The sequence below is a fragment of the Trichosurus vulpecula genome, chromosome 3, assembly GCF_011100635.1.
Source record: "Trichosurus vulpecula isolate mTriVul1 chromosome 3, mTriVul1.pri, whole genome shotgun sequence".
NCBI classification, from domain to species: Eukaryota; Metazoa; Chordata; class Mammalia; order Diprotodontia; family Phalangeridae; genus Trichosurus; species Trichosurus vulpecula.
In genome coordinates this window covers 98,207,463-98,222,559 of record NC_050575.1, presented here as the reverse complement: position 1 = coordinate 98,222,559, position 15,097 = coordinate 98,207,463, and the positions used below count along the sequence as shown (strand labels likewise).

The 15,097-nt window shown below is 45.8% G+C and overlaps 1 protein-coding gene across 1 annotated transcript in view; it reads right to left on the bottom strand.

The window, feature by feature from the left end:
• Window positions 1-11,885, bottom strand: part of FLT4 (fms related receptor tyrosine kinase 4) — a 104,585-nt gene extending 92,700 nt beyond the window's left edge. The window contains exon 1 of the mRNA XM_036750870.1: window positions 11,761-11,885. Coding sequence (XP_036606765.1) covers window positions 11,761-11,824 — 64 coding nt within the window. The 5' untranslated portion in view covers window positions 11,825-11,885. The remainder of the gene's footprint in view (window positions 1-11,760) is intronic.
• Window positions 11,886-15,097: the final 3,212 nt, after the last annotated feature.

Genomic DNA, 15,097 nt, shown 5'->3' with positions numbered 1-15,097 from the left:
TTGCCCTGGCACATATTGTATTGGGCTTCAGGGGCAGGTTCACTAGTGATGTCCCCTGATTTACAGAGTTCTGAGGACCTCCCATGCTATGGCTCAGAGAGAAGAGAGAGCTCAGAAGGACAGTCAGGGCAAGACAGCAAGCCCAGTCAAAGCTTGGAAATACCATATGAAACCCAGCAAACACCAGATCTCAGGACAAGGATAAGGGCAGGACCTTAATGGAACTCAGGTGGCCCCAGTGAAAGTCATAGAAAACCAGGCTAGAAAGACAGTGGAAAGAACCAGCAATTTAGAAAAGCTGTTGGAAGACTAGTAGCTCTGATGCGGATTGACACCAATCCCTACATGAAAGAAGCCTAACAGATTACTGAAGGACAATGGAGGAACCTGGGATGTCCCCAGTCTGATTGGTGACCTCTGGGACGGAGATGGTTGTCTTTTCCATTTCCTCTTCCCTTTAGGCCACCCTGGGAAGAAGGAAGGCTCATAAGTCAAGAACTACTTTCCTAAAGTAGCCTGACTGGGGCCAGAATAATCACAATTTCATTGAGCAGCAACATGCTAATGTTGAAACGAGGCAAAAAGCTAAGTGATGAGGGTCGGAACAGAGTGGGAACCAGCATGAGGTAGCTGGGGCTTTGCCCCAAGTGCCAGCTTCAGAGGCACACGCCTTCCTACTCCTAGTGCCCAGAGGGGCACTGGCTACAAGATAGGCCTGCATGCCTCTTCACCCCTTCACCCTCCACTGCCACTCCTCAGCATCCCATGGCACTAATACTCCTCTCTAGGGTCCCATTTGCCCACCACATGGGATCTTCCTGCTGGGTCTTGGGATGTGCACCATACAGGATACCCAGCTCGGTGGGATAAGCAACACCCTTATCCTCAATAGCGAAGGCTATATCCCTTCCCACTCCCGAGCCTCCTCTGCCCTCCCTTTCCTTTGGAATCCATCTCTATTGTTAACAAACTCCCCTTCAGCCACTGTCTTCCTCTCACATTCCTACCATTTTCTGGTGATCATTGAAACCTAGCTTCCTCCTCTACCATGACTTTTGGCACCCTTTCCAAGGCTGGCTGCTCCTTCCCTCAACCATCTCCATGCCTTTCTACTGGCCATCCCAAATGTCTAAAATGCACTTCTTCCTTACTTCCTCTTCAGAGAGTCCCTCTCTTCCTTTAAAATGCAGCTCAAGGACCATCTTCTTCATGAAGCCTTTCCTGATTCTCCCAAATGCTAGAGTATCCTCCTCAAGCCACCTTGTATTTCTTTTGTCTATACAGGTGTCCCAAAAGTCTTAGTGCAGTTTTAAGCTATTAAAGTTAAGGCTTTTGGGACACTATATTTTGCATATATATACTTTATATTTATGCTGCATATGTTCTGTATTCATCCCTTCCATTGGAATGTAAGCTCTTCAATTTGGAACTTTGCCCCAAAAGTCACTAAACTCTCTATACTCCTTTTCTAAGCTATCTATATACCGCTACTAGGCCTATACCCCAAAGAGATGAAAGAAAGAAGGAAAGGATTTTTATGTACAAAAACATTTATAGCAGCTCTTTTTAATGGCAGCCCAAATTGGAAATTGAGGGGATATCCTCCTATTATAGAGTGATTAAACAAACTATGGTATGAGAATGTACTGGCGTATTATTATGCTGTAAGAAATTATGAAATGGACAGTTTCAGAGGAAATTGGGAAGAGCCCTCTGTTCTTATGGAGAGAGAAGTGAGCAGAACTAGGATAGTTTATGCAATGACAAAAATCATCCCAGAAAAAAGGAACTTTGAAAGACTTTAAAACTCTGATCAATGTGATGAGAAACCACCAGTCCAGAACACTGAAGATGGAACACACCATTCTCCCTCCTGCCAGAGGGCTGATGAGCTTAAAGTACAGAGAAAGAAGTGTGTTTTGGGCATGGCCAGAGTGGGAATTAGTTTTGGTGGACAGCAAATGTTTATGAGGGCTTTAACTTTGTTGTTGTTATTCAATAGGAGAGGCAGTGGGAGGGACAGATTATAAATGCATGCAAAAATAAATAAACTTATTTTAAAAAATATTTATTTTAAATATTTTAAATTTTAAACTAAAAAATAAATTCATTTTTAAAAACTGAGAGTAGGAATTGTTTGATTCCTTATGCTTTCATCCCTAGCACATTTTTTGCTGTTGTTCAGTCATTTCAGTCTTGTCTGACTTTTCGTGACCCCATTTGGGGTTTTCTTGGTAGAGATACTAGAATGGTTTTGACATTCCCTTTCCCAGCTTATTTTACAGATGAGAAAACTGAGGCAAACAGGGTTAAGTGACTTGCCCAGGGTCACACAACTAGTAAGTGTCTGAGGCCAGATTTGAACACAGAAAGAGGAGTCTTCCTGATTCCAGGCCTGGCACTCTATCCACTGTGCCACCTAGCTGCCCGCATGGCCACAGTAGGTGTTTAATAAATGCATATTGATTGATTGATTGGCTTATACCTGATGATGAACAGGTCCAAGAAGAGGACTTGATACACTCTCAGCTTCTCACCCTGACTTTCAGACTCTATCTCTCCTGCCATCACTCAGAAATTGCCTCCACTTCCCACCAGTGTGCCCAGACTTCTGTTGTGTCATCTGTTGACCTCCATGTTATTTTTTCCTCTCCAGTAAATTCTTCTCCACTCTAATTTCTCCCCCCTTTGAATATCCTGCCCTCCCACTTCCTCAACCTTTCCAATTGTGTGATTTTGGTTTTCAATCTGCCTCAACCACTCACAGGAGTGGTCTTACCTTAGACAGCCTCACTTCTCATGAGAAGAGTGAAGGCCCCCAGGGCCAGAATTCCTAGTCCCGGCTTTGGATTTGAGAGAGGTGACCTAAGAGGCAGTAAGGTACTGTAAAAGGAGCAATAGACATGGAATCACAGAGCCAGAATCCAAATCGTACTGACACTAGCCACGGAGACCTGGAAAAGGCATTTAACTTCTCTAGGTCTGTTTATTCCTTTGAAAATAAGGGGCTTGGACTAGATGACCTCGGAGGTCCCTTCAGCTCTAAATCTGTGATCCTGTCCTGGGCAGAGCAGAGGCCTTGCCATAGAGGATTAGGAGCCACAGGCTGGTGACTCTGGTGGAAGGGAGAAATGCCAAAAGGAAATGGGGGTGACAATTTTAGAAGAGGTGATAAACGAGGTAGATCTTGAAGTTCCAAGAGGCTGAAGGTAGTAGGAGTTCAGAAGTACTGCCCCAGGAAAGGGTGGCATTTTCAGAGAATTTCTTTGAGCAGGATTCAAGCCGGGGCCTGGGTGGCTATGAGGACAATAGGTTTTTGTTTTTCTAACAAAGAACTAGACCATGGGCTTCTTTACAGGAACCAGGGACCATGTTTTCTTCATGTTTTGGTTACCCTGTGGCCCCTCCCCATATTTATTTTTTGCTTACTTATACATGTATACATTGTGTTCCTCCTATAAAGGGTAAGCTCCTTGAAGGCAGGACTTACGTTACTTTTGGCTTCATATCCCCAGTACCCAGCACAAAGTAAAGTGCTTTGGTTTAATTGAATCCATTATGGACCTGGAACCCCAAAAGAAAGGCTCTTGTATCCCCGATAACCAGGAAAGCCTCTCCAGGAACAGACATCTTAGAAGTAAGGGTAAATTAGGAAGGGGAATTGAAGATGATTTAAAGTTCCAAAGAATCACTGAGCACAGAATTGTCAGAGCTAGAAGGAACCCTCGGATCTAGAACTTGGAATGTCAGATTTGTAAGCAGAGGTTTGCTGGTAAATGTTTAACAGCTGCTCTCCAAAACAAAACAAGAAACCCCACATGACACACTTTTAAATTCAATCTGCATTATTAACATTTTCTCCAACACAAGTTCAGGAAAGCAACAAAATAATAAATCAACCTCTAATTTGTAGCATTGGCCGATTTCTGAGGTATACATGTTCACAGTGAAAATTTAACTGACTCTCGAGAGCCTGTAACTTGAGAATGCCCCTGGCTATATAAAGCACCTTAGGACAGATGCAGACTATCAGAATGGGGCCTTGGAGTATGGAACCCAACCCTCTCATTATACAGTTGGGGAAACTGAGGCCCAGAGAAAGCAAGTAGAGTGCTCAAGGTCACAAGAAAGTTAGTAGCAGAGCTGGACCTCAGACCCTGTTTCCCTAACACCCATTTTAATACTTTTATCTGTGATCCTGAGCCCACCTAAATCAAGCAAGAGGCTGGGATTTGCAGTGACATACCAGTTCAGGACCCTACCTACTGCCCCCTTAAGCAGCAGGCAGGCAGAGAGCTGATGAAATTGCCGCTGGAGACAATGGAGTGGTGTTTTGTTTGGGTAAATACACTCACCTAGCTCCCAGCAAGGTCCCAGGACTCCTAATGTCGGTGCCCTGGGTAGAGTTGGAAACAAATACTCCTAAGAATAGCAAATCCAGCAGCCTTAGCTAGAAACAGCTTAGCCTCACCCCTTCTGACCAGCGGGCAGTGAGGCCCACGTGGAGGGAAGTTATCATTACAGGAGGATTAGAAAGGAGTGCAGAAGTGGCCACAGTATAGTGGGCAAGAACAATTACTTTAAAATCAGAGGACCCTGGGATTGAAGTTTTGCCCTGGCACTGACTGTGTGACCTTGGGAAAGTCATTTCCCTTTTGAGTGCCAATTTCCTCTTTTGCAAAATAAAGGGATTTGGTCTCTAAAATTCTCTCCAGACTGAAATCCTACAAGTACAGACACTAACTCCACTGACTCCTAAAGTAATGTCAAGTAAAAATCCTTAGGGGAACTACTTCAAGGGGCAGGTTACTTTGTACCCAGCATACCACTCTTTGGGGCATAAAGGATTTTTCTTAAAGTGTATAAAAGTTTGTTTCCTTGAGTAGGTAAGTATGTCCCTTACAGTCTTGTTTGCACTATTTAATTCGGTCCCCTTGGACAGATAGTATAGAGAGAAATTTAATCCTCTTCTTGTCTTTTTCTCCTTAATTCTGAATGCTATTTGACTGTCCTAAGATCCAAGGTTTACCAAGGTGCTCAGCTAGGCTAGGCTTTAAGGGAAAATGAGTCTATAAGACTCACACCCTAACTCTCCAAGCCCCCTTCCCCAAAGCTCAGCCTATCCAACAGTGACACAGGATGACTGGTAGTTTGATGGGGTTTGCTTGGTGGGACTTCTCCTCTCTCTGGAGTCAGAAGCCTTGGGTTCAAATTCTTTTGGCACCCATGGGACTTTGGCTAAGGTACCTCTTTGGGCCTTAGTGTGGTCATCTATAAAATGAGAGGGCAGAATTGGATAGCCTCTCTAATCATTTTGAACTTTAAATCTAGGCTTCCATGATCCCTGCCCAGGCCACACTGCCCCAGTGGGTAAGAACACAGTCTAGTCTTGCTGGGTCTGCTGTTACAAAGACCTGGCAGACATGATTGCAAAAGCATCATTCTTAAGACATCTTAGTGGAGGGAGATGAGAGTAATCTCAGTCTGATGGGGACCAAACATCTTAATGCAATTAGGTTTTATATATACCAATGCTGGAACTGAGAATATGAGAGGGACGGGCATTGGAAACTCCGGAATAAGAAGATGGTGAAAGATCAAGGAACAGCTGACATATTTATTCCATCTGCCCTGAGACCCATTTTCCCTGGTCCCTCTACTGGGAAATGTCCTCCTGTCTTTCAAGACTTTTCCTACCTCCTCCTATCAGTTTCTTGATCTGTAAAATGAGAGGCCTGGAGCAGATGATCTTTAAGGTCCGTAACGACCCTCCCCCCACACCACCACCCAGCCCTGAGTTGATCATCTTTTGATCTCTGATACCCAAGAGCCTTGAGGGCAACTGGAAGTTGATTTTTGTAAGAGTAACTAAATACAGGGGATCTGGGCATAGAAACCCAGTGAGGGACCCCCAGCCCTTCCCAGGCCTTTGGGCATCAAGATGCATATAGCTTTGGGAGTGATAACATCAGTTCATATTTTTAAAGAACTTTGCAATTCAACAAATGTGTATGAAACATCTACATTGTAAGCATCCCTACTCCCTTCCTTTTTAAAATTTTTAACCAAACCTATGATTCCGTGGGCGTACTGGTAAATGTTTAACAACCTGATCTCCAAAAAAAAAAGAGTACCCATGACACACTTAAAAGTTTAATTTACATTATTAACATTTTGTCCGTCTCTATCTTAAGTCTAGACAATCAACAAAACAATAAATCAGACCCTGATTTGTATGTAGCCTTAGTCAATTTTGAGGGGTGAATACTCACACTGAAAATTTAACGAGGCCTTAAGATTTGGCTCTGGTATACCCTCACTGTGATTTCATGGGTGCTGGGAGCTCCCAAAGAGGAACTTCCAACTACCTTCTACCAGTCCCAGAGAGTTGCCCCGGGGGGCAAGGAGAGGTTAATTGGCTCACAGGTGGTCACACAACAAGTACAGTTATCCCTTCTACATCCTGACTTTCCCCATAGAGGTTTCAGTATATTGCAGGTTGGCATAAGAAGTTAAAGGGGAATTTTTTGGGAGTTCTGCAGAAGCTGCAGATGACATGAGAAGGCCAGCAGACACAGGAAAAGTTTAGAAACTCAGAAATGGATAAAGTATATTTATAGTATTGTATTATATCAACCCAAATTTTACAATAAGTACTGTAAACACTCCATAAAGGAAAAAGAAAAATTCAGACTTTGTCTCTGGTATGAAGGGTGGGCCAAAAAATTTTACACGGATTTTCCAGTTTGTGGGGGTGCTGTCCCCCCTGACCCCCAAGATGGGCAAGGGATAACTGTAGTCAGAGGCAGTACTTGAACCCAGATCCTCCTTACTCTAAGGCACACTGTTTTCATATTCTCCATTTTACCTATGAGGAAATAGATGGTCAGAGGACTTAAGTAATCTGCCCAGATTCATATAGGGAGATTCAAATTCTGTTCACTTGACTCCAAATTCAGTGTTGTTTCCACTATGCTATGATGTCTTTCATCCACCATGTCTGGAAAAAAATTCTGCCTTGCCCTTACTCCCCCCTGTCGCCAATCTCCTTCTCTACCCACTAAAAGTTGACATTTAGCAGTAGCAATACAGAGAGATTCTGGGGAAATGACTCGTGCAAAGATGGAGACAGCCTTCTAGATGTTTCTGGCTACCTCATGGACTTCTTTGCTTTGGTCATGTCCATTCCTAGTTTGGCTGGAATGAAGTCTTGCTTTCCTTCCATATCTACAGATGAGGCTAAGGTTTCATTCTCTGGCATGCCCCACTTTTTGGCCCTAGATCCTATTCTCTTGGGCCTAGTTCTTCTGCCTTTAGGAAAATCTTGTTTCTTCTCCACATATCTCGAATACGTCTCCTTTCTACTTACAAAACCACCACTCTGATTCAGCTGTTCATCATCTCTTTCCTAGACTACCGCAACAGCCTAGCTCAAATCTTGTACCACTCCCAATATATCCTGCACACAGATGCCAAAGTGAGTTTTTCAAATCATGTGAAATGTGAAAATATCACCCCCTCCTCAATTAACCCCAGTGGCTCTCTATTGCCTTTAGGATCCAAGATAAACTCTTCTATTTGGCTTTTAAAGTCCTTTACAAGGTTCAACCAACCTTTGTATGCTACATATTACTTTTCTTCCCCTACCCTGTGGTCAGTAATTTAATAAACATTTATTACATGCTTATTGTATCTCTAATGCTGGAGATACAAAGGAAGGACTAAATGTCTTGCTGTTCCCCAACCAGGACATTCTATCCCATCTCTGTGCATTTGCACAGGTCATCCTTCATGTCTGGAATACACTCACTCTTCTTTTCTGCCTCATAGCATCCCTGGTTTTCTTCAAAATTGAGTTCAAATGCCATATTTTATACAAGACTTTCCTGGATTCTCTTGTCCCTTGCTGCTAGTATCTTCTTCTCGCCTCCAATTACGTTTTATTTCTTTCGTATTTATTTATCGATACATATGGTCCCACCCCTCCTCCAGGGCAATACTTTCCCCTTTATGTTTGTATCCCTAGCACCTGGCATTGTGCCTAGCACGGTGGATGCTTAAAAGATGCTTGTTGATTGATTGAATGATAGGCAAGGCTCTTACTCTCTCAGGCTCCCCTTCTCACGGTCTTGCCCAATTCTCTCAGGCACAGCAACCTACTTAGGGCTACCTACCCCACTCATTTCTGGAATCCTGGGCCTGCTTCTAGAGCAATACAGCTCATGAAAAGCCCAAGATGGAAATATTACTCCCCAGAATGAAAGGCTAGGCTCTGACATTGGAACCTTTTCCCTCCCTGCAAAGCAGAAAGGAAGTAGGACCTTTACACCTTCAGCCCTTCCTTGAGAAGGTAGCTGAAGAGATGGAGTCTCTAGACACTCAGTCAGGATACAGTGCTCTCCCAACCCAGGGGTCTCCATTATTGTTTGTTCCCTTTTTGTTCAACTTAGGCCCCTCCCCCAGGAAGCCTGACTTTCTCTCTCTCTCTCTCTCTCTCTCTCTCTCTGTCTCTCTCCCCCCTCCCACCTTCCCCTGCACTCTCTCAATCTCTCCCTCCCTCCCTTTCTCTCTCTCTCTGTCTCTCTCAGTCTCTCTCTCTCTCTCAATCTCTCTCTCTCTATCTCTCTCTTAATCTCTCTCTCTCTCTCTCTCTCTCTCACACACAGACACACACACACACACACACACACACACACACACACACACACATGCCCCTTACCATCTTTTGGAGCACAATCACTCTTCAACCATCTTAGTCCCTGTTGGTTCTCTGTAGTACCTACATCTTTAGTCCCTCCACTACCCCAAAACCTAATCTAAATCCCACCCTCCTACGTCAGTCTGTCCTTGTCCTCCTGAGTTCTTGAGGTGTGCTTTAATATTCCTACCTGATAAACTTTGGCATCAACACAAGTCTCTATCCTGAGCTTCCCTAACCCTCCTACATCTCAATCGAACCACTGGGCAATCCTTTCTAGACAATATACAGTCCCCAACTACCGAGCAGCCTTTGATTTCAATGTGGAATGGCAGGAAGTAAGGTTTATCCCCCCATTTCCTTTTCCTCTTCCTACCCATGGAGTGGAGGTATCCCCAAAGCTTCATCCCCAGTCCTCTTCTCTCTAATCTCTCTTCCTTGGTGATCCCATCTGTGGCCATCAGGCCAGTTATTTCCTTTATCCAGGTCACTGTCCAGCCACCATTTCTACCTTAAGTTCTGGCCATCCTCAGCTAGATGGTTGCCACATTACACTGGGTGACCATGGCCAAAACATTCATTATCCAGTGGGGTTAAGATGCTCATAAGGAACTGCACTATACTTAGAGAAGTTGGTCCTGGAACAGTAAACACAGAAGCCTTCCACCCTGCAAAAGCTTACACTCTAAGGGCATAGCTTTGAGAAATGAAGATCAGTGCCATACCATTGTGAAGCAATGGACCTCATCAAGGAGGGATATGTATGTTTAGAAAAGGAGGAGACTGTCAAGTAGAGAGGGTAAAGGATAACAAATAGCCTAAGTGTTGCATGGTAGCCACGAAAGAGTAAAAGACCTTTAGCATGACTGGGGGAGTAGTGATTATGGGAGGACCTGGATGAGATCTGAACCAGCATGGCACAATGTAATGTGTGCTGAATTTGGAATCAGAGGACCTAGATTCAACTCCAGCTCTTCCTTTCACTAGCTGTGTGGCCTTGGACAAGTCACTTAACCTATCTTCATCTGTAAAATTAAAAAGTCACACTAAATGGCCTCAAAAGTATTTTCCAGTTCTCAAACTAGGCTCCTCTCCTCTAATTCCAGACTGGTGAGGGTAAGGACAGATTACATAATAAATTTGTTAAAGTATCAACATTTGTTACAATGATAATTTTTCTGTATTACAGTCCACTCCAACTCCAAGCACTTTTTCCATATCAATGGTTATTTAGGTATCTCTTCAGTTCTGCACTTGTAAACCGTTTCAACCCAAGCATAAGACTTGACATTAATCCCTATTAAATTCCATCTTACTTGATTGGCCCCTTTATTCTGACCTGTAAAGATCTTCTTGGATCCTGATTCTATCGCCTAATGTGTTTATCTCTCCCAGTTTCATGTCATCTGCAAAGTGTTGAAGCATAGATGCCTTGGACAATCTGCTATGCTTTCTTCTATAAATTCATGAAAATTGTACCAGATGATTTCTAAGGTCCTTTGGTTTCTGTGGCTATGATTCTTTGACTTCATCCAAATCATTTATAACAATGGTGAACAGAACATGGCTGGAGGCAGGGTCTTGTGGCACTTCACATTGACACAGGTCATTATCAATTGAGTCTGATCTTTCAACCAGTTCTAAATCCACCTAACCATATTATCTCCCAGTCCATATCTCTCCTTTTGGTCTACAAGGATAGCATAAAAGAGTTGTTAAATGCTTTGCCGACACTCTGCCTATGGCATCTCCTGATCTATCTATCTAGAGACGTGTTAAAAAAGGAAATGAATGACAAATCAGTGGCCAAAGTCTGTCGATACTACTCTAGCAATATCTCTCAAATTCCTCTCTTTCTTTCCCCTTCCATATCCCCCCTCTCCCCTTTTCAGGTTCTCATTATCTTTCACCTGACTTCTAAAAGCCTTCTAAGTTGTCTCTTACCTTTAATTGTCATGTGCTAACTATAATCTTCTTGATGTACATATCTGACCACATCACTCTCCTCAAAAATCCTCAATAACTCTTTATTGTCCACAAGGTTAGTCCAAGGTCCTTAGCCTGGCATTTAATTGGATTTTGGGTTCCTTGTCTGTACAATGAGGATGCTAGACCAGATTATCCCTAAAAGTCCTTTGCATTCTTACATTATGTGGTTCCATGACCCAAAGTACTCCACAGTGGGGCCCCAAACTATCTTTCCAGCCTCAACATAGGACCCCTGAACTTGAGTTCTGGCCTTGTTGGAGCATCCCCCAAACTGTCTCTCATGCTATCACCCTCCACGGTGCCCTTCCTTATACTCTCTGCCTATCCAAGCTATGTTACCGACTGGGTGTCATTGCAGCAAAGAGCAAATGACTCTGATCTCTCACAGCCTTTTCTGTCTGTACCCAACCTCTTCCCTCTGGCATAAAAGTCTGATTCCAAACAACATCCTCATTGCCCTGCTCCTGCCCTAGAGCCTTCGGGGCTCAGGTGCCATCGACACTCTGCTGCCGCAGAGGGATCTTAACGGAAAACGGAGCCCCGGTGGAGAAAGACGCGTGGACAGTCCTGCCCCAGCCAGTCGGGGGGCACCGATGGTGGGCAGCGACGGCTTCCCTCCCAGGGCGCCCTCTGGCGGACAACTGGGCATGGGCTTTTGGCCCACGACGGGATACGCAGGACCAGGGCTGGGGTAACTCTCCCAGTAGTCATTCGGGGTTGGGGGGTTGCCAGGGATGAGGGGATGCGGGGAGGGCCTGAACGCACGGGTCTGGGCCAGGCTCGAGGTGGCGGCAGTAGTGCAGGGGAGACAGCCCCGGGCACTGTGCCTGGCACAAGCATGGAGTGGGAAGTGGGGGTGAGCAGAGATGGCCGAAAGGTCCGGGCTAGGAGACAAGATAAGCGAGAAGGCGGTCAAGACCATGGCCAAGCTGGCGGTAGAACTGAGCAGTCCATCCAGTCCCGTCCCGTCCGGTCCGGCCCCATCTCATCCCGTCCGGTCCAGTCCAGCCCCGTCCCGTCCTGTCTCGTTTATTCCCAACTGCACTGCACCCCGTCCCGCGGCGGCTCCTCACCTGCCTCCCACAGGACACCGACAATCAGCCACAGGCTCCGGCTCCAGACGCCCCCTCTCTTCATTTCCAGCGGCCGTCAGCTCGGCGAGGCTGGGTGTGCGGCGCCGCCGCTGGCTGCGCTGCCCTGGGCTGCGCTGCACTGCACGGCTGTCCAGTCCCGTCAAGTCCTCTCCTCTCCTCTACGTGCCTGTGCCCGCCGCGGGGCGGGGCCGAGGGCGGGTCGGGTCCAGGCAGAGGGGGGCGGGGTGGGGAACTCCCGCCAGGAGGGGCAAAGGGCGGAGGGAGTTTGGCTCCCGGACCCGACCAGGCCGGGACTGCCCCTGGGTTGTCAGCCCGGCCCAAGTTGCGGGGAGACAGGTAGTGTACAAGGGCGCGGAGCCCAGATAGCCCTGGTACCTGTACCTAAGAGGAGAGAGGACGGCAATGGTCGAGGACTGCTGTCAAAACTTTAGGAAGGACATGGATAAATAGAAGACGGTCCAGAGAAGGGTAGCCAAGATGGTAACAGGAGTGACGTTCATTTTGTTACAGGTAGAAGAAAATATTTAGGTGGGATGCATTCTCTTCGCTTCAGGTATTTGAAGGGCTGTCACGTGGAAGACTCGTTCTTGTCTCCAGAGGAGCAAAGCGAAGAAGTTGTCAAGAGGCAGATTTCAGTCCAATGGCGAAGACCTTCCTTTCAATCAGAGCTGTCCGACAATGGGTTGCCTCTGTAGGTGATAAGCTCCCCATCGCTGGAACTGTTGAAGCAGAAGCTTCTTGCACATTTCCAGCCAAGATATTCTTGGAGTTCCTTTAGACCTCGGAGAGTCAAAACTATCCTGACAATTCCAGCTAAGTGGGCAGCTGTTAAGGATTAAGGTGTGATTCCCTCCAATAGCGTTCTAGAATTGGAACGTGCAAGGGTTGAAGCTTTTCTGGTGCAGTTACTTGGAAGGGAGCAGAGACTGGGGAGGATTTCTCCTTGCATTGTTGATTCTGACCAAGGAGATGAAATGCCTCTGCATTGGTGGTGGAGAGAATCCCTTCCTCTGCCCATCCCATTATTTCCCAGCCACTGGCCACCTCTGCTGAGCTGATTTATACCACGGGGATTCCTAGGTTGGGGGAGATAGGGCTGGTAGCTGCTCTTCATTCTCTAAGAGTGTGCCCCAATAAAGGAGTAAGGAACCCCTCCCTCTGTGCCTTCTGCCATTAAAGAAAGGCAGCTGAAGGGAACTGGTGGCACAGTGGTTAGAGCCCTGGGCCTGGAGTCAGGAAGATCTGAGTTCATATCCTGCCACAGACACTTTCTAGCTATGTAACCTTGCAGGCAAGTCACTTAACCTCTGCCTCGGTTTCTTAAACTTTAAAATAGAGATAATAATAGGGTTATGAGGATCAGATGAAATAATATTTGTAAAAAGTGCTTAGCACAGTGCTTGGTACATAGTAGGTGACATAAAAATATTGAATTTCCTACTCTTCCCCTCCCAGAGCACCAATTGTGTGGAAAAACCACTGTACTTACCTGCAAGGGGTGGGGGGAGATGGGAGGAAACAGGAAAGTCCCTACCTCACCCTTACCTGGGAACTCTGAGTCAAATTAGGAAGGTGAAAAGGAGGCTGGGAGAAGGTACCTGGGCAGGCTTAAGCAGTGAAGGCTCAGACATTCTAAGGAAGGGATCACAAATTTGTGTGTCCTGCACACCTAGTTGCTGAATCTTGCTCCAGATGTTGGGTCTCCATTGTTCTGAGCACTGAGCCTGGAATGTGGGATGGCTAGTCCAGCCCAGTGTCCCAGAAAGAGGCAGCTTTGACCTCCCCACCCAAACCCAGGCCTGGTGGGGAGCCTCAGTTTTCAAGGAACTCATCATTTCCCAAGTTTCCCTTCCCTTCCTTGGGTTTCACCTTCTCTACAGAGAGGATTCTGGGCTTGGTGTGCTGCTCTATTTTCTCAATTTAATTCAATTCAATGAACATGTATTAAGCAACTACTGTACACAGAGTCCCCTAGGCTAGGGGAAATAGAAAGTTTAGATAAGACTTAGTCTCTGCCCTCATGGAACTTATAGTCTCTTAGGGGGATAATAAATGTGGCTTACTGTAAAATACTTAGTCATGAGAAGTACATTAGAGAAGTGTAAAAACACTATGTGGTATGGGTGGAAGAGAGGTTCATAATGATAGGTGGAATCAGGGAAGGTTTACTGGATGGAATGGCATTTGAGTTGACCTGGGGAGGGATGTCATGGAGGGGAAGGAAGGACATTCCAGGAAGAAGAAAAATAGGAGCAAAATTATAGAGTGGGGAAAATACTCTGGAGGTTGGTAGCCTACTTTGGGTGGAGACTGGAATGAATATTGGGAAATGATAGGAGATGAAGCAGGAAAGATAGGTGGTCCAAGATCGTGAAGAGCATTGAATGCTAGGCAAAGAGGTTTGAACTCTGCTGGCTGGGCAATAGGCAGTCATCCAAAGGTCCTGCAGAGGGGTAATATGTCCAAGTTTATGTCTAGGAAAAAGTAGTCTGGTAGCAATATGAAGGATGGATTAGCGAGTAGATAGTAACTATTAGAAGGCCATTGTAATAGTCCAGGTAGATGGTATGTGGCAGTGGGAACTGAGAAGAAGGGCAGGATTCAAAAGCAGTTGCAGATGTAGAATCGACAGGACTTCATGACTGTTTGGCTATGAGAAGCGAGGAAGAAGGAAGTTTTGAAAATAACCTCCAAAGTTATGAACATGGAAGACAGACCAAATAGTTTTGTTTCAGATAGAAATACTGAAGTCAGAAAGAGGAGCAGGTTTGGGATGGGAGCAGGGTGGGGAGAGAAAAGAACTCTTTTTAGCTCTAGAGGGGATGCCTGCTTATGCTCAGCTGCCCTCTTTAATCTTAAGTCCGTCTTGATCAAGGTCAGCTTGGCTAAGGGAGGTGGACCAGACTACAGTGGGGGTGGGGGAGAGAATGACAGAAAAATAAACCACTTTATTGTTGTTACCCAAAAAGAAAGCCCAGCCCTCTCTTCCTTCCCTCTGTCCTTGGGCTGGGGGGAGGGGGGATTCCTGTAGGAAGCCCCCACTGACCTCTGTACCCCGGCCTCCTTCCTTCTGCCTCTCCTCACCAAGAGCAATGAACAGCAGCCAGAGAAGTAGCTCGAGTTGGTGGAGAAAGGAGTGGGGAGGTCCTGAAGGGAAAGAAGACAAAAAGACAGTGACAAATATAGAAGAGAGAGGGAGACAAAGGCAGAAAGGGAAAGAGAGAAGGAGGAAGACAGAGAGACAAAGGAAGGATTGCACAAAGGGGAAAAGACAGGAAAAAAGAAAAATAGCTAAATGGATGTAGTCTCTCTACAG